At 37.3% G+C, this 21,091-nt stretch overlaps 1 protein-coding gene across 1 annotated transcript in view; it reads right to left on the bottom strand.

Annotated features, from left to right (window-relative positions):
- zdhhc8b (zDHHC palmitoyltransferase 8b) overlaps positions 1-21,091 on the bottom strand; it is a 62,265-nt gene extending 41,174 nt beyond the window's left edge. Inside the window, exon 1 of the mRNA XM_082170237.1 lies at positions 20,709-21,091. Coding sequence (XP_082026363.1) covers positions 20,709-20,812 — 104 coding nt within the window. The 5' untranslated portion in view covers positions 20,813-21,091. The remainder of the gene's footprint in view (positions 1-20,708) is intronic.

The following is a 21,091-nucleotide window of genomic DNA, read 5'->3' as shown; positions in this document are numbered from 1 at the left end:
ACAGAATCATCTTCACACCACACATAAACAGAGCATGCATGTGTGTGAAACTGTGAATGCTAGTGGAAAGCTCAGAAACACTACTTTTTAATCAGTATTACTTTCCCATCTGAGACTTCCTTCACACATTTATTAATTTCATAGTCTTTGAGTGACAACTGGCTGACAACATTCATTCCAAATACACACACAAATTTCAATATGGCTTAACGTATTGATTAAACTTCAGAAGTTTAATCAAATCACGTGCATGGCCTATTTCAATGTCAGAAAGCTAAATTTCGCCAAAAAGCTGATGAATTTGCAGGTATGATCACCATAATTTAAGCACTGTCATAATGCATCAACAGTAGATCACAAGCAATCACTTGGCATAAATGCATGATATTCATTGATAATGAACTGTTCTGAAACTGCAAACATGCACCAGTGCCATGTTTATACTTTGGAATGTGTCACATTTATTTTATTTAATCATCACCTTTTGAAGTTGAATCAATATATTAAGCCATATCATGATTCTTGTTATTCATTCACAAATATAAGACATCTTGAAATAATAATTACCGTGTAAGATATTTAAGACTTTTCATGGCCTTCAATTTGATCTTTGATCTTTTTTTTAAAGACATATTAAGGACTCACAGGGACCCTGGATAGAAAGAGACAATGAGAAAACGATAGAACTAAGCTTTAGAATTAAAAGTAATAGTTATATTTTATTATATACACACACTAGCTGATAAAGAAAAGACCTTGCAGACTATAAGGGAAGGCAGTTAACGTGTCCCATGGCTGACCGTTGCCTGCGGGCCTAGCTGCTATATTTTAAAATGAAACGGTGCCTTGCTCCTCTTCTGAGAGGCTTAAAAATAGTGTGCACTCAACCAGACACCACACAGTTACCGTGCTGTTCCTAAACGAAACTCCTTAATGGCCTCTAAGGGTATGACTGTCCTTGTCATGCATCCAAGAGAACACTTACGTCCAACGCCTCAGTTAGTCCTTGGGTTAAACTCTTGCACGGCATCGTGGGAGGCTGCAGTGATGTTTAATCAGGTTTTCAGAGAAAAAGACAAAGCAGCTCTTGAGTTAAAACAAGGACACTCACTGTACTGTAGGCAGTAAGTGGAAAGATTCATTAGCCGTGGTATTCAGTACCCTGCAAGAACATCTGAGAATAGGATTTCTACCTCACTGCAAGAAAAAGAATGTCAGAGGTGGGATGTAAAACCAGAAACTATGTTGTAAATAGACCACAAAATAATAGTGTCATATATTCTATTGTCTGTGGCTATAGTATAGTAAATAACAGATATATTAGAGATTATAGTGGCGTAAATGTATTATATTAGAGTATAGTTGCACAGTCCTATACCTTAAAGGGGTGGTATAATGCCCTTTTCACAAGATGTAAAATAAGTATTTGATGTCCCCAGAGTGTGTAAAGTTTTAGCTCAAAATACCCCACAAATATTTATATATAGCATGTTAAAATTGTCACTTTTTGAGGGTGAGCAAAAACGCACCGTTTTGTGTCTGTCCCTTTAAATGCAAATGAGCTGCTGCTCGCTGCACAGAGGGCGGAGCTTCAACAGCTTGTGTCATTTTACCTCACACAGTCATGCACTGAAAATGTTTAAAACTTTTAAGCCTTTTATGTTCAAACCGGAGTCAGACAATGATGGAGAGACTCAAGAAGAAGTGACAACATGTAGAATGCAACAGGACATTTCTGAATGGTTAGTTGATGAATTTATGTAACTGATGTGTAGTTATCTTCTAGTCATTGATTAGCATATTCTGTCTTGATAATCTATAACCAGCTGTTTGTTGTAGTCCTTAAAAAGCTATTTCTTTAAAAGCAAATATCTCCCTTTGCTTTGAACTTTGAGCATTGCAACTTTGCAGATGTTGTTTATGCTCAAACAGCAACATTACACACTAACTAAAGTTAGAAAAGTGAAATCATAATCAACCACCCCTTTAAGAGACTATTGGGAACAAACTATAACCTCAGATTCAGAGACCATATGAAGAGCAAAAGCCTCTAAGTGCCATCTGAAATTTTACTTAAATTGCAATTAATAGGTAATTTGCATTGCCATTTAAGTGAAATTATTGAACTTAAATATACAAGCTTGATAAAAAATTATCATTCTAGAAGAAAATTTCAGATGGCACTTAGAGGCTTTTGCATCTGAACTCTTCATATACTCTTAAATACTTCACTGTAGTCAGAAACTATTGGGAAATATATACTAAAACATTTTAGCACATTTATACACTAACGTTTCAAATTTAGGGTCAGTATTCTTTAAAAAAAAAAAATTTTAACTGATAATGTTACCAAAAAAAAAAAAAATAAAAAAAAAAAAAATATATATATATATATATATATATATATATATATATATTTTTTTTTTTTTTTTAAATAAATGCTGTGAACTTTCTTTTCATCAAAGAATCGTGAAAAAAATGTATCACATTTTCCTCAACATTATACAGCAGCACTGTTTTCAACATTGATAATAAAATCCTATTAGAATGATTTCTGAAGGATCATGTGACATTGAAGACTGGAGTAATGATGCTAAAAATTCAGCTTTGTCATCACAGGAATAAAATTATATATAAAACAACAACAAAAAAACAGTTATTTTGAAAAATGTAATAATTTTGCATTACATAATTACAGTTTTAACTGTATTTATCAAATAAATGGTGAGCATAAAATACTTCTTTTGAGAAGTAGTGGGTGTCTAAATAAATAATAAAATAAAATATGTATAAAATGTTATGTTATAAAATAAATAGTATTCATACAGCCTCATTGTAACGCCATTAAAACTATTCTGCACCCTTTCTGAAACAATCCTTTAGAAAACGATCAAACAATGTAACAACGTAAACCATTACAAACAAGTTTAAATCAGCAAAATTCTCAACAACATTCAATACATATTTTGTACATTTGCAAACAAGTGACAGTTCCGAATGGCCCAAAACTTTCTCACACTAGCCTTTTATTTCTCCACTGAGTGTATCTGTACATCTCACACTTCCCAATTAATGTTGGCATAAGTAATGACAAAAAAACTAAAATTCTCCAGAGCTTTACAGGATGTTTTTTTTTTTGACACAATGATGGGTAGCAGTAAAGAGGCTATAAGTTCTCTCTCACTGCCCTGGCAGGCTTGACATTCACGAGTGGATGTGTTCTTCATGGATCAGAGGAATGTCTCATACACCTGCATACACAACTTGACAGTCTCAAAACTACAGCTGTCTGAAAAGCACAGGGTTTCATCCAACCATTTTGCTGTCACACATACTTCTGAGCAAAGAGGTGCAGAGCAAGAGCAACTACTGATATATGCTAAAACTAGTTACATGTTGTTTCGTTCAAGGGCAAGGCTTCATTTTTCACAAAAGCTTAAAAGAAAAATGATACAAATATAAAGAAACTACATAAAAAGCTTAAAGTTAATCAGTAATTTAAAAGACAATGTAAGAATAGAAGCAACAAGTATATAAATAAAAGCGATGACATGCCTAAATCTCAAGGTCAAGGGTCAGGTCTGTTAAACAGACTCACAATACGACCGTGAGCTAATTTAAAATTTATGCAAAAATGAATGTACGCAAAAATGACACCAACTATTGCATCATAAATCGTTTTGAAAGAATAAAAGCCATTCATTACTTTCAGAAGATTTAAACAGGGTTGTGGCTTTGACGTTCTGTTTGTTTGATTCAAGCTCAGCTCTCGTGCGATGAGGAAAATTTCCCAAGTCTCTGTCTCCCTCTCCCATATCTGAGTTTAATTAGCAAGAGCTTTACACTCCATCCATATCCATAACCTCATTCATAATGATGATTTAAACACTGGCTGTGTGTGCATACACACAAGCAAAGAAAATACTCCATCTTTTCCACTCAGAAGAACACAAAACGATTGGCTTCCACTTTTTATCCTGAGGCTGCCCTCCCACTAAACCTTATTATGACACCAGCATTTGAGCAACAACACTGCAAAGGCTTTTTCTAACTACCGACCATAAATGGACTGTAATCGTGTTTAAGAAACTGATGTGTGGTAGCGGATAACTGAAACTCACCTCAACTTATCATCAAATCTTTTGTCACTCTTCCAAAACATTTCTAAGTCATTGCTTTGATTACATCAAAACCATCTCGATTAACAATCAAAACACTTTAAAATCAATAAATTTGTCATTGATCAAGTGTTGGTACATGAATCTTCATTCCCAGCCAATATTACATAGTGGGGCCAATGAAGGCACGATATGGACTTGAGTAACGGGTCCTAGGTTTGGGTTCATTTCGGCCCTATCTGAATAAGCCCCAGTATTGGCCCTAAATGGGTTTGTTCATGGGTTCCATGTAGGCTTTATCTGAATTAACTCAATAGCCCATTACAAGCCCATCTCGTGATTGATGATTGGCCCCACCATGAAACACGGCTTGGTTCACGTCAGAGAGGAAAAGTGACAGCAGGACACTTCAATATATTTGAATTGTGAATAGAAGTCCAAACGCTTTTCTGATTCTGAGCACAACTGCAAAAGCAACAGGACAAGACTGTTGACTCTGTCTATTTCTTTAGCTGTTGTTTTATGACTTTCTAACACTCAACTAGATACACACAGTCGAGTGGGGTCAGCTGTCCACACTATCCAGATCAGACCTTTGACCCCCACCTACACACACAAATACTTGATTTTTGAAAGAAGTCTCTTATGCTCACTAAGGCTGCATTTAGTTGATCAAAAATACAGTAAAACAGTCGCGTCTCGTCTAGTGTGGACAGACAAATTATCTGTCGCTGGAATCTTATCGCATCGCGTCTGGTTAGGACACGGTGTTACCATTTATAATAAAGCTTTTCCATTTTTATATATTTTATAATGTAATGTATTGCTGTGATGACAAAGCTGCATTTTCAGCAGCCTTTACCACAGTCTTCAGTGTCACATGAGCCTTCAGAAATCTAATTTGCTAATTGTGCTGCTTAATATTTTTTGTGGAAACTAAGATAATATTTTTAGGATTCTTTGGTTAATAGAAAGTTCAAAATAACAGCATTTATTTGTATAATTTTACTTTACTGTCGCTTTTGATCAGTTTAACATGGAAGCTTGTTCCCATCATGGAATATAACTATTTAAAAGATAATTGTGACTTTTTATCTCAGAATTCAGACTTTTTACATCTCGTTTCTGACTTCTTTTCTCAGAATAGTATATTGTTATTAAGTCCAATTCAGAGAAAAAAAAAAAGACTGACTTTTTTTTTTTTTTTTTGAATTGCGAGATTATATCTCACAATTCTGACTTTATAACTCACAATTGCCTGTCATGTGATCAATGATTAATGATTTATTTAATAACACACACACCATCACACTCTAACTTTACCCGATACAAACACAGTCATATAAACACAAACAACAAACACGCAGATGGAAGATCAATAAAATCGATCAACCCTGAAAGGCATGTATACAAAACCATTATAGTATCACTTACAGTGTGCAAAATACATATGGATTTTCTTTTAATGTGATTAAAATCATTTTTAGACCATAAACAAGAACTAATGATACAATACAGACTGAAGGCGTCTTAAACGTCAAATGTGCTTCATTCTTTTATCCTGAATTGATCAGGAAAACAGCTTGATTTCCCACTGTGTTGCCCATGAAAGATCATGGATGTCAGCCACAACGATATCTTCTTCAGCTTATTTTGGCCACAATACTGGAACATAAATGAACATGCGTGATCTTGAGAATGAAACTGAGTAAAAGACACGTCCCAACAGGCTGTTTAAAACAGCAGGAGATGGCAAGAAACAAAAGGGAAACAGGGAAGATCTGAAAGGGGAAAAAAAGGTCTTCCAGCCATACTCTCTGACAATTACGTCCCGGAGGAGAGGAAAACAAACAAGCCAGCACAGATAAGACAGGATCCTCCTTCTATCTCGTCCTTTCCACCTATAAACCCCATCAAGGCTTACTGTATAAGCAGAGACAAGCTCTTGAAAACAATAGTCTTTTATACCAAAGCTGCTCTGGAGAAGATATAAGATGTTGCCCTAGACTTTTCATAGAAAATGTACGCCTCTTTCAAGTATCTGGAATTTCCATCAAAAACTAAACATAATATGCTTATGTCATGATGTACACACTTAAAAATAAAGGTTCCTTATTGGCATATGGTTCCATGAAGAACGTTTAACATCCATGGAATATTTCCATTATATAAAAAAGTTCTTTATAGTGGAAAAATGTTCTTCTGATTATTAAAATGTTCCTCACACTGAAATAATGGTTCTTTTATGAAATGTTCACTGAAAAGTTCCTTTACGATCCAAAAATGGTTATTCTATGGCACTGCTGAAAAAACACTCTTTTTGAACTTTTCTTTTAAAGAGTGTATGTGACCGTGCCGAAAAATCTGATTCTAGGATACAATGAACCTCAAGAACACTGAAGGAGGATAAATCTGTGTAAACGTTGCATTTGGATTCCTATTCAAGCAAGGACACTATACTTCTTCACTGCTCTATGGAACCAAAAAAGGTGGCTACCATAAATATATTTTTTATATAAACTCTTTCCCCGCTGCCGGCATTTAAATAAATAAATAAAAAGTTGCCAGCTAGCGCCAGCATTTTTGATAATTTTCTCAATTTTCATGGCCCCCAGAATATTTAGTTGTATGAATATCTGAACATGCAATATACTAAAATAACTGATCATCTGCTTTTAAACAACAACAAAAAAACTGTTCTATCTTAATGCATTCTTTTTGACACTAGAATTTGGGTAAGTTTCATAAAAAAAAGCAGCATTTGGAGCAAAAAGCTGATAAAATCAAGTTGTCGTCAACGTCTACATTCAGATTCAGAACGATGATCAAAACATCAAAACATGGAATAGATCGAGTCCATCAACAACCCCATAACTTCACAGTCCTCCTATACCTCGTCTTGTGTCGACATTTCATTTGGTAACATTAAGCATTAGTGAAGATCGCGTTATTTTACATATGCATCTGCTTACATATGCTATCGCTTGTTTCTGCTTCTTTTTTTACTTGTGTTTTGATCTGGAGATTCAGTACTCTTTCAGAAGATGCGTCATAGCGCCCCCTACCGTATAACAGCAAAAACACGGAAAGACGCAAATTTTCGTCAATTTCGTCGGAAGCGTTGTCTCATAAATTACGAACATTTCTGTCAATGGTGGGGAAAGAGTTAAAAGCACAATTAATTTCGGTTATCAAGTGAAATTTTTTTTTACTATTATGCCTCACATGCCTCATCTTCTGTCTCGTCTGAAATGTAATCAAATTCTTACAAAGACTGTGGTAGAACATTGTAAAATCTTGTTGTGAAAGAAAAGACCAAACTCTGACTCACGATGGCATTCAGCTCTCTGTTGGTCAGGATAAAGCTATAATTGTGGGTGCCTTCCAGAATTTTACAGTCAAATTGAATGGATTTGCATTGGTGATTTCATTCTGTTGGAGCATTGGGCTGACAGACGACGGCAGAGCGCTCTACTCCAGGGCTCTAGGGTCATTTCTCATTTCGGAGTCTTTTGAGTTTCCTTTATTCCTTTGCTTCAAACTGGCTTGATTGAAAATGACATAACCGTGTACGCTGAATACAGATGAGCCGATCAGAAATATATAAGACACAGTTCTCACACCATTGATGAAAGTCAAATTCAATTAAATTCATTCTGCATTATTATAATCTATGCACCAAACCAAGAACTGAACTAATTTCTGAGCATTGCACAATCAACACCAATTCATTATGAAGGCATCTGTTTACTAAATGCATTCACGTCTCTTTTTGGCCTCTACAGTATATATTTCAGTTTGTGTTATTTTACAGTTTTGCTGACACACACACACTAACTTTCTAAACATTCAAAAGCTTGGGGTCAGTAAGTTTTATGCTGTATTTTGATTTCAGTTGGAAAGCGTCTGCTCTGCTCCATACAGCACAAGCTGCATTGCTCCTTGGTCTCTAGATAACGGCTTCAGTCTATGAAAAATTCCATAGTGGCCCTCCATTGATATAAAATATTGTACATATATAAAATAACAAACCCAAAGGGGCCATGCTGGCCTTTACATCTCTCACATCAAAGCACTGGAGATCAGTGGCACCTCTGAGATGAGTGACGGCACCTTCTCTCTGATGAGAGTCTCCATGTGGATCCATTTTATAGGTTTATAATAGTAAAATTTGACTGAAAAGACTTAATCCTAATGAATGCACCAGTATTTAAATTAAAAGTTAAGTTTTGAAACCTGATTTAAATTTTGAAAACCTAAGAGCTCATAACTAATTTTTCAGATTTATTAGTTTATTTTATTCTTTTTTGCCCTTTGCTACTTTGAAATACAGCAAAGGGCAAAAACTATGACATACTTGTCTTATAATCAAACAAGAATGCAATACTGCAAAAGCAGTGAAATAGTAGGCGTAAATGGCAGAGCGTGCAGAATGGGTGGAAAAGAGTAAGAGAAAGGAGGGTGGAGACAGCTCGGGTGGGCGCAGCTGAGGTGGTTAAATGTGTTCCACATGTTCGTAAAAGAGTCAGAGGCTTTTCCAGCCAGTGGGCAGATGAATAGTTGGAAAGGGGGATGGAGAAAAAGGAGTAGCCCTACTCACTCAGCTCCCACCCTGCCTGCCACCTCTCTCTATTTCTCCTGCTCCACTGCTGCCCTTTTCACCTCAGAGGTAACACACACACACACACACACACACACACACACAGAGCTCCAGTTACCCCAGCCAGTCTGCACAGGCAGCCTCTGTGTTTTGGGGAAGATTTTCAAGCAGGCTATGATTACGAAAGCCAACAGAGGCGTGGCAAAAACAAAAAAACTGTATTTTTAGCTTGTCAGGAGCCTTTTGTATATATAATAACACAGCGATAACCTGGTCTCAATTGAATGAAGCGTCTAAATCCCTGTACCACCTAAAATGAGTTTTTGCTGGTGAATGAATGGAAAGTACCGGCCAAAAACAGGCACATCTACTGGGACAGATGAAGCAAACCAAAGCCCAACAGGACAATTAAGTTCATTATGAGTCTCAGAAGCATGTACAGCAGGGATTCTCCATCTTTTAATGAGAGGGAAAGCTACTACGAGGAAGCAATAATCTAGGGAGTTAATTGTCTGAGATATATGTTGTGTTGTTCCCTTCAATTTATCCACACAATAACACAGAAAATTACACACTTCATATGCAATATTATTAAAATATAATACCAGTATAACTGTCTCATTTAAAAGATCTAGGGCCTTTTCTAGATTTTTAAAGATCTAGATATATTCATAGATATCTTCTTAAGAACTGAAGAGTTAAGATTTTTCGTTAAAATCTTCCTAAGTTGAAGTCTTGAAACACTCTTAAAAAGCTCTCAAATCTTTCTTAAAGAGATAGTTCACCCAAAAATGTAAATTCTGGCACTCAGACAGGTGTTTGTTCTATGCAATTGACAATGGCAGTTGAGTATAAGTTGCACGGGGACCGGAACACAGACATCTTTAGGTTTCAGCGGCATAGAGAAACATTGGAAGATCCGAAGCTCTCATCGGTTTGATGGTGTTTATGCTACAAAAATGGTCAAATGATGTGCCTGGGGTACTTGTAACACTGATTCCAGGTATCCTGAGAGGATGGGCAATGGAATTTATTTTATCCCATTTCCTAAACCCAAAAAAGACAGAACAAAATGTCTGCTTTGGATTAAACTGTGTATTAATCCAATGATGTGGGCACAGTAACCTGGTTCCCTAAGGATTCAACCCCAATCCCATTGAAGACGAAAACATTCATTTTCTGGTTGTCATCCTCTCATTAAGTTACAATTAAAGTTAGTGAGTCCATGCTAACGTACAAACCTAAATAGCTAACGGCACGTCATGTACAGACTGGTATACAATTCAGTGCCTCTCCATATTAAATTGGTTAAATGTAAATTAATTTAGTACATGAACGGTGTTGATCCACGATGTTATCATCTGCGATCGTGACGACCGTAACTTGAGGCTTCTCCCGCTTGCATTTTGATCTGTAAACCCTCACTTCCAAATCAATCTTTACCCACCATATTTATTTTTTAATCTTTTATATATCCCTCCATGGCATATTTAAGTCCCACATAAATGCTCCTCGACCAGAGGTGGTCATTCTGTTTCTAAAATTTCTCAAAAACGTCTTGGGACAAGGTTTTCACACTGACAGCTGTCATTGAATGACAATAAGAAACTCCATTTGTTTGTCCGAGTTCACAACAGTAACTAAGTGTTACTTACTGGTGTTTCTGACATCACAAACTACCTAGTAACCAATCACGTCAACGTGTGATCATCAACGAGTGTATCTCTGAACTGGTGCAAGTGAGTGGAGGCGGGGCTAATTTGCATATTCATAGAACCCCTATACTAAATGAGGCAAGGGTGTAGAGTTACATTCAAGATATTTTCAGGCATGAAGAAATTTTTTCGAGGTAAAACGCTTAAATATGTCATTTTGGTGATCAAAGATGAGTTTTAAGGGATAAAATGATTGACTACAGGGGGACTTGTAAAACTTCAGAAAAAGTTAAGAACATTCTTAAGAAATGTTTTTGGGATTATTACAAAATATTCTTAAATTTATTATTAAAGTTAGAAAATAAGAAGAAAAAAGCAGTTCAGAAAAAAAAAAACGTATTCTTAAGAATGTTTTTTTTAATCCAGCCGCTGTTTCCCCTAAAACAATCCCCCAAGTATGGTAGTTATATTTTTACAGTTTTAAACCCCACATTTAAAAGTAAGCAGGTGATGTTTGACATAAAAAGCTAAGAATCTGAAACAAATGTTAAAGAAAAACAACTTTTATGTCGGCAAAGCACAAACTTTCATCTTTCTTATCCTACTAAAATCCAGGTTATGTGACACACTTAGCTGCTCAGAAAACGGAAGCAGTGTTTCCTGTACTTTGCCTCTGCTGAGCATCCTGGCAAAATAAATTATATTTTACCCAAGAGTTGATTCAGAATTAAATGCGACAATGTGATAAAAAGATAAAAAATAATAATAATGTCTCTCTACTGACATTTTTTTAAGGCGAAAACAAAAACAGTGCGAACCAGTGAAGTCTGATTCACAGACAAATGAGTTCTTTTAAATTAATCATTCAAAAAAACTCACAAATTAGTTCCTGGATTGAGTCAGTCGGACAAATCCTCCACTGAACGAACTGACTGACACCATCAGAGCAGTTCCTGAATCAACATCTGACTCACTCCATCATCATTATGTTCAGTGTCTGTCTCAAAATTAAGTTTTGTGTAACCTAAGGTTAATGAAAAATCAAAAGTTCACATCTCCTTCACATTGTGCATCAATAATGCCTGTGTTTCGGTTAGCCACAGCGGTGGCTTCATCTGTTGTCACTTCTGTCGGGGCACATTGCATGCTGTGCTGTTTTCAGGGGAAACAGTGTCAGAAAATTCTCTTTCACTGACAAAAGCATCAGAACACGATTCTATTAGAGGAGCACTAGCTGTGCAATAGCAGTGGGATGCACTGATTTGTCATGCTGGATGATGAACCATGTGCACACAGATCTCTTTTCAGCGTTACATTCTCAGACACACTCGAAAGTCATCACAATTTACAGTTTTACTAACTGACCACCAAATTTCCATTTTTGCCTGACTCTTTGAAGTCTTTTTCAGCCTGCAAGCTATAGATATTTCCAATATGAACCAATGGAGTTATGACAAAATGGGCATTTCTTTATTAATTTACAGCACTGCTTTGTTCCGTTAAATGCAAGCATCATAAAAAATGACATCTCTCTCTACAATACTAAATCTGATTGGTTAATCACTGCAATCTGCGGACAAATAGTTTTGCATAATGAAAAAACTCCAGTAGATCCACTCAGAATGCCTTACATGGATGGCATACTGATCCGTCTGCACTATTTGAACCTGGCAGTGGCATGGTGATGGGGAAGTCTGGCTGCACTGGGATTTATTCATCTGACTCATTCTCAAATAATCAATATACAGATTATGTTTCTGTAAACATAAAACAGGTCCAATGGTTTAGGCATGCATGCAGAATCAACAGTTTGTGATTGTCAGCCTCATCAGAAAAACAATTAAACTAAATAAGAAGCATCACTCAATTGTTTATCATATATTTTGACCAGTGTTTGTGACAGTTACTTTTAAAAGCAATATGTTATTATTTAAAAAAAGTAACTAATTGTGTTGTGATGTTTATCTAGTCATTTAGCTTATTATCTGGTTAAATTGGAAGACATTGGTTAAATATAAGTGAGATTAAATTCATAAAGTATAGTTTTGCTATTTAACATATTTAATTATTTGGAGGTTTGCATTATATTCTGAGTTTGCATTTTATTGTTTTTATTCATGTGGAGGAATACTGAATCTGTTTCTGTGCAAATGAAATTAGTAGCCTAAATGCATGCACACATTTAGTCTAGAACTACAGTTAACATCATTACACAGCGAACACAACACCTCTACACTTACTCCCGATTTCTCTCAACATGGGGACAGGAGAGGTGTCAGTCAATAAATCACTTTCACAGACCTTTACCTTGACTGTTCCAAGCTGGTGGAATGAGCCTTTAGCCATCTTCAAGAATTTACTAAAGATGCATCTCTTTTACCAACATTTGACTCAATAATACTAACACTTACTATTCTATATCTATTATATTAAAAAATCCTTGCTACATGTGCTGCGCTAGTCTAGCTGAGACTGGTCATGACATTTGCATATTTGAATAAAAGTGTCTGCTAAATGATTAAATGTAAACAGGAAAACAAAGTAACTTATTTGAAAAAGGCTTAATTTTCTAGTTACTTGAAAAAAGTAATCTGATTACGTAACTCACGTTACTTGTAATGCGTTACCCCCCAACACTGATTATGACTCTGCAGGTCTTTCTCAACGGAGCTACAGTGTAAATACTGATCCCACATTTTTTAATGGTAGTTTAAGTTTTTCTTTTAAATAAATTTATTATTTTATCCAGCAAGGATGCATTAAATTGATCAAACGTGGCAGTACAATACTTTTACATTGCTAAAAAGAAATTCGATTTCAAATAAATGCTTCTGTTTTAAACTTTCTGTTCATCAAATAATCTTTTTGTAAATATGTAATATTTCACAATATTACAGTTTTTTTTACTGTATTTTGATCAAATAAATGCAGCGTTGGTGAGAATAAGAGACTTCTTAGGGGCTCTTGACACTGAATGCATTTTTCCATTACACAGTACTTATTATGACCGCCGCTAGCGTAGCTAGCCGGTCATATAGGGATTGTCAAAGGTTTTTTTTTTTTTTTTTTTTTGTCACCTTACTGAATTTTTCGTCAACGATACCAGGGACACCGAAGCACCGGGGAACATGAAATTTGGTGGGCATGTAGCGAGGATGAAGAAATTTTTATCGTATGTTGGTCTACTAGACTTTTACGGAAAAATTTCGTTTGGTCCCTGGGGGCCACTTCCCCCCCCGCGCTGGGGCCCCCTTAAATTTTTCGTCAACGATACCAGGGACACCGAAACACCGGGGAACATGAAATTTGGTGGGCATGTAGCCCCACTAGACTTCTACGGAAAAATTTCGTTTGGTCCCCGGGGGCCACTCCCCCCCCGTGCTGGGCCCCCCCAAACCCCAAAAAATTCAGTTTTTCCTAAATAACTACCTGAACCGTGGCACCGAGGATGAAGAAATTTTTATGGTATGTTCGTCTACTAGACTTTTACGGAAAAATTTCGTTTGGTCCCCGGGGGCCACTCCCCCCTCCCCGCGCTGGGGCCCCCGTAAATTTTTCGTCAACGATACCAGGGACACCGAAGCACCGGGGAACATGAAATTTGGTGGGCATGTAGCCCCACTACACTTCTACGGAAAAATTTCGTTTGGTCCCCGGGGGCCACTCCCCCCCCGCGCTGGGCCCCCCCAAACCCCAAAAAATTCAGTTTTTCCTAAATAACTACCTGAACCGTGGCACCGAGGATGAAGAAATTTTTATGGTATGTTGGTCTACTAGACTTTTACGGAAAAATTTCGTTTGGTCCCCGGGGGCCACTTCCCCCCCCTGCGCTGGGGCCCCCGTAAATTTTTCGTCAACGATACCAGGGACACCGAAACACCGGGGAACATGAAATTTGGTGGGCATGTAGCCCCACTAGACTTCTACGGAAAAATTTCGTTTGGTCCCCGGGGGCCACTCCCCCCCCCCCCGCGCTGGGCCCCCCCAAACCCAAAAAAATGCAGTTTTTCCTAAATAACTACCTGAACCGTGGCACCGAGGATGAAGAAATTTTTATGGCACATCAACCTAGCCCATAATCACTCATTTGTGATTTGCGCCCCTCCCATAAAAAATGAAAAGGCAATATTATTCTGCTTTAATCGCCCCTATCTTCAGTGGAGATGTTCAGAACTGCACCATATTTCATGTGTATGATTAACTTGACAACCTCTGGGGGTATCCTCTGCTAAGTTTTGTAGAATTTCATCCATGGGGGGGTATAAAATAAATTAATTTATGTGCACATTTAGTGACTGTACACTCATCGGCCTGTAGATGGTGCTGTTGAGCGAAGGGTTGCTGGTTTAGGATGATACTGTCACACACACACATGCAGGAATACAAACAAACGCAAGCATGCACACACACTGACATCCACACGCACAGACACACACCCATACACACACATACAAATCCACATGCACAGACACACACACACACAAACACACACGCGCACACATGTACGCACACATACATACACGCACAGACACACACACACACACACACACACACACACACACACAGACACACACATACACAAATACACACACATACACACACACACACACACACACACACACACACACACACACAGACAGACATGCACATACTATTACTTTTTTTAGGTATATACATAAACACGCAATACAGCCAAATTACTCAATACAGACACAATTTTTTTGTGGAAAGCCAGTGCAGGCCTGAGCGGCGGTCATATTTTGTACCGCGATGCGGTACATCTAGTTTTCCATTGTTTTTCAATGTAAACATGTGCTAGGCTAGACGGCCGTCTTTAAACGTTGTGCTCACGTCTCGCGCATGACAGCATTCTAAAAAACCTGCGCTCAAGTTAAAAGAAGTTGAAAAAAACTTGTCTCTAGACATTGCACTTTTTGGGGGGTTTTTAACAGCAAAACCGCATTCTGTGTGAAACATTTAAAAGTCTTGCCAAACTTCTGAATGATAGTGCATAGGGAAGCAAAAAGGCCCATGCACATATATTCATCTATCATTCATCTCTCGACTGAGCGCTAACAGCTGCAGGTGTCAAAATGTTATGTTAGAAATGTATGGTCATGCATTGGTGTAACTGATAATATGGTATAATTGTATTTCTCAGAGGGTGGACAGACTACTTTAAGCGACATCAAACTATACCAAATTAACACCATCAATTGGATCAATCTTCATGAGAACCAGCTTTACTTAATGTCAACTTACCAGGGGAAACAGATTTGATCTCATTACTGTCATGTAGCCTCTAGCTAAGAATACATGAGCTATGACGTCCAAAATTAGATTCGCACATCCATTCTAATGCGAGTCTCACATAGGGTGAGAGTGAGTCATAGTTGTCTCTATTGTTTTAAACAGACTTGCAGGGCTCTGAATGGAACAGATATGATTTTTTTTAAATTGGCAGAGGAAGAAAATTAAACAAATACTTAAGACAAAGGCTAAATAACTTCATAGTCAAGAGTATTTTCAATAGTCATGAGAATTTAACAGCTGTCAGACCAATTAATTCTCATTTTCATTAGTTGTAACTTACACCTGAATAGTGGAATATATTTGCCTAATTAATTAAATGCAGTTTTTGCATTCATTACACAGATAATTCCACCATATGATGCTTTAAACAGAAAATGCACAGATAACAGCAATGAAAACGTTTCAGAACTTAACTTCAACTTTTATCTTCCACAGTTTCCTCTAGGGAATGCATAAGAAATACAAATCATTTTAAATGAATAAGACTAAGAAAACTGTAGCCAAATCCACAAACTGCTCATGGTTATAATTAAAGTTTATGGCCTGTATTCACAGAGCTTTTATGAATAGTTACAGATTTGAGGCTAAGCTTTTACTTTCTCCATCTTTCTGTGCATATGAAGAGAAACACAACACATATCAATAACTATTTCTGCCATCTATTTCGTATAATGAACCTTACAGTCCTATTGAAAAATCACATGGAATTATAGGAGCTATTCTTCCGAATTCTTTCTCAGTCCCAGTCTCTTCCTGATTTTAATAAGTTATAATAACAGACTCACCCACACTGACACCAGCACAGCACTGTTCAACTGAATGCAAAAATGACCTAGATTGAAATCAAAATCGCTTATACATAACTATGAATAATGCAGTAGATAGTAGAGAAGATGTGATGATGAAAGAGTTCTAGGGGATTTGGGAATATGGATTCTTAGTTATATTTGAATGCAATCCTTCTGAGAGACAAGAAGGAAAAAGGCAACAATGTCTAATCTTTCAATGAAAAATTAAAATGTTGTCAATTTACTCACCCAAGCCATTTTTTTTTTTTTGCAGAACAAAAAAAAGAAGATATTGGAATGAATGAATGTGTGAGTGAGTGAGTGTGTGTGTGTGAGTGAGTATGTGAGAGTGAGTGGAGTGAGTGAGTGAGTGAGTGAGTGAGTGAGTGAGTGAGTGAGTGAGTGAGTGAGTGAGTGGAATGAATGAATGAATGAATGAATGAATGAATGAGTGAATGAGTGAGTGAGTGGGAGTGAGTGGAATTAATGAATGAATGAGTGAGTGAGTGAGAGTGAGTGGAATGACTGAGTGGAATGAATGAGTGAGTGAGTGAAACGAATGAGTGAGTGAGTGAGTGAGTGAGTGAGTGAGTGAGTGAGTGAGTGAGTGGAATGAATGAATGAATGAATGTGTGAGAGTATGTGAGTGAGTGGAGTGAGTGGAATGAATGAATGAATGAATGAATGAATGAATGAGTGAGTAAGTGAGTGGGATGAATGAATGAATGAATGAATGAGTGAGTGAGAGTGAGTGGAATGACTGAGTGGAATGAATGAGTGAGTGAGTGAGAGTGAGTGGAATGACTGAGTGGAATGAATGAGTGAGTGAGTGAGTGAGTGAGTGAGTGAGTGAGTGAGTGAGTGAGTGAGTGAGTGAGTGAGTGAGTGAGTGAGTGGAAAGAATGAGTGAGTGAGTGAAACGAATGATTGAGTGAGTGAGTGAGTGGAATGAATGAATGAATGTGTGTGTGAGTGAGTGAGTGAGTGAGTGAGTGAGTGAGTGAGTGAGTGAGTGGAATGAATGAATGAGTGAATGAGTGAATGAGTGGAATGATTGAGTGAGTGAGTGAGTGAGTGAGTGAGTGAGTGGAATGAATGAATGAATGAATGAATGTGTGAGTGAGTATATGAGTGAGTGAGTGAGTGAGTGAGTGAGTGAGTGGAATGAGTGAATGGGTGAATGAGTGAATGAGTGGAATGAGTGAGTGAGTGAGTGAGTGAGTGAGTGAGTGAGTGAGTGAGTGAGTGAGTGAGTGAGTGAGTGAGTGAGTGATTGAGGAGTGAATGAATGAATGAATGAATGAATGAATGAATGAATGAAAAACATATTCTGAAAAATGTCAGGGTTTAATAGACAAAAAAAACCAATACTGATACATTTGGTGCCAAACCTTCTCTGTGACTGTGGACAGTATCTTCATCTCTACTCCTAAAACCACCTTCGTCATTCTCTTTCTGTTTTGCTTATCACTCCGTCTCTCTGCAGGTTCTGAATGGCACACTAATAATCGCCGCTGTTCTGCTCTGTTTGAGTCTCCGACCTGACAGATTAATTATCAACAGAATTATGTGCAATTCATCAGCCAAATATTGTTCTCTTGCTAAACAAAAGCAATGTCTATGTATGTTATCACAGCTGAAGTCCTCCTCTCATTCACATTTTACATTTTCTAAGCATTATAACACTGAATTTACAAGAGCTTGCTTGTATTGCATTTGTGTGTGCACAAACTTACACAGGGTGAAAGTGTTTATCATGAAATCTAACAGAAGAGCATTAAAATATTACAGGCCCATTAACGAGCACGGCAGGGAACGAAGAATAATATAAATGGAGATGAGCGCTTCATTAAAGGCCTTAAATTTAAACTATAGCCCATTATGTCACCATAATGTTTAGAAATATACAGACCACAGGACATCTGCACACAGACTGCTTCTAATCCAATCTGTCCCCCATAAGGGAACAAGGGAAAGAGGTTAGACACAAATTAAAAGGGGGTCACTATCTGACAGCTCACACTGATATGCTTTCTTTTCATTGGTTGGAAGGAGAAACTGCTATATTTAAGTCATTAAAAAAAAGTTTAAAATCAATTTTTTCCCCCCCAAAGATCAATAAACATGCACCAGAAGAAAATTATTATAAAGCAAGACTAAATGTCTTAGAAAGTGGTCATGCCACTTTAAGAACATGTCAAATGGATAAATGATATGTGGGAAGATCACAAGGTCTACGTCATAGTCTCCTCACTCCACACCACTGCGGATGGCATAAATGCAGTGATGCCACATGGGAAAACCAACTGAGAACAACATGGTTAAGATGTGTGTACATGACTGACAAAACCCAGATCCCCCATTACTTCTCACATTCAAGAGAAAGTCATCACACAGCCTTTGTTTCCTTGAAGGTCAATCAACTGTTCTCTAGTGAGCAGTCAGTGAACAAGTGTGGCCTTAGGTACTGACATTATCTTTAATGCTGCACCTGAGTGCTGTTTTAAATACAGATGACATTGAGGTTTTGAGGTCTGAGGGTGGACACTACCTTTTACCTTCTCAATGGCAACCAGAGGAAACTGAAAAACCAGTCTGTTTCCAATTATTTGCATATGGAATTTTGCATGTAAAGGTCTAACCCTATTTCCAAAACAGCATTAATCCAGAGTATCAAAGAGCAACGGGACGAGATAATCCATCTACTCAGGCCTCATGCTCCAAAACCAGTACCGACTTTATAGTTTTTAATAAAAGTTTAAGGGTGGGACAATTTGGGCAGTAAAATATAAATTTTACTTATTTTAGACATCACATATAGGGGAATTGTCATCCAACATTGTCATCTCCAAAATCAAATTCAGCTGGGTAGTTGGCATGAAATACTTCTGGGATGTTGACATGTCCTGCAGTCCTTCTACAATGTTTTGCAAAATCCGTTATGATTATTATGCAAAGCAGGGCAAGGCAAATTTATTTATAAAGCACATTTCAAACACAATAGTAATTCAAAGTGCTTTACATAAAAATGAATTAAAATAATCACAGCAGATGCATAATAAATAAAAATAAAATCGCATTAGAATTAAAAAATAACTATAAAAGCAGAGAATAAAAAAGATTAAAATGATTACTAAATTTAGGGAAAATGACTAAATAAAGAGTCTGAGAGTTTGGGTTTGTGATTTTACACTAGTAGCAACAAAGGCTTGGTGTCTCTTCACCCCTAAACACTTATACACTGTCTGCCTATGCATTAGGCCTTTTGACCTTATATTTGTAGCCTACTTTTAAAAATGTCACATCGCGGTACTATTCAAAATGAACTAGCTTAGACAAAAAGGTGTTTAAAATGGTTAAAAAAAAAAGCTTAGTGATCTACTGACCTAAACCATAATTTAAAAAGATTATGACAGTCGAATCTGCAGGATGCTTATTCTACAAAATATACCAAAAGCAAATGATTATATGCCTGCAAGATGATCAATTAAAGACGGTGTACTCTGAACTGTAATCTGAATGAGAATAACTGTAATCTGAGTCTAATGTTGATTCTTCAAACAACTGCTAGAGTAAATCAAAGCCTGCCACAATCTGCTCCATCACACTCACTGATTGATGAATGATTCAACCTAAAGCAACTTCCTGCCAATCAATACACTTACAAAGATCACTTTATGCTGATCTTTTGTAATGACTTTAGCCTTGCGTTGTAAAAGAAAGCTTTTGAAGCAAAGATCAATGCACTCTGTACACTGAAGACACACGCATTTAAGCAATATCTACGAACATATCTTTCCGTGATGTTACAATGAAACTATGTGGATGTCAAAACCGATCACGACGAAAGCACCCCCCCCTTACACTACACTACATTTAGAAATCATTGCAATGAATGAACAAGAACAAAAATGTCCACTAAACAGGCAGTAGTATATGTAGCAGTCTCTAACTAAGTCTATCAATGAGTATTTTATAGCATACACATTTTAAGACAAGACTGTTTTGCTGAACTAATTTCACATACAGAAATGACCGATATCATCTAGCATTTTAAGACCCCCCAAAATGCACACTTCTAAACGCTAAATCTCTACATTAAGAAATCAGAGAAATAGTTTAGGTCTACAGTCAAACCACAGGCCTTGTGGTCATTTAACTGTCATAAAACTTATTAAGAGTGAACCAGTGTTTAACGAAATACCCCGTGGGGGGAAAATCCTCGCAAACTTACGTGAAAACGAAGAATAAAGTAGTGGATCCCACCAGAAGAGTAGCGGCAGTGGACACCGGGATGTATTTGGTGGGTTTAAATCTTTTTCCAACGCTGTTGGGCATTCTGTAAATCCCACATTCCTCGTTTATTTGATCCCTATCGTTAGATGCACGCAAACACAAACACAAATCCTGCACCGTTCAGCGCGAGCCGGCTAAACGCGTATTCGCTCCGTCACATACACCGTTAAATCGTGATCCTAGAATACGCGATCGGGAATACGAGCCTGAAAATCCCACCCAGCTCAATTCAGCCCACTGCTGAGGTCACTGCAATGCTTGAGGTGGAGCCTCCGCTACGCAAATAGAGGAGGCGACAGACACGCGCGCGCTCCATCAGTT

The sequence above is a fragment of the Leuciscus leuciscus genome, assembly GCF_965113295.1.
Source record: "Leuciscus leuciscus genome assembly, chromosome: 5".
Classification (NCBI taxonomy): domain Eukaryota; kingdom Metazoa; phylum Chordata; class Actinopteri; order Cypriniformes; family Leuciscidae; genus Leuciscus; species Leuciscus leuciscus.
The sequence above is the reverse complement of the archived record's forward strand: the minus strand, read 5'-3'. Positions and strand labels throughout refer to the sequence as shown.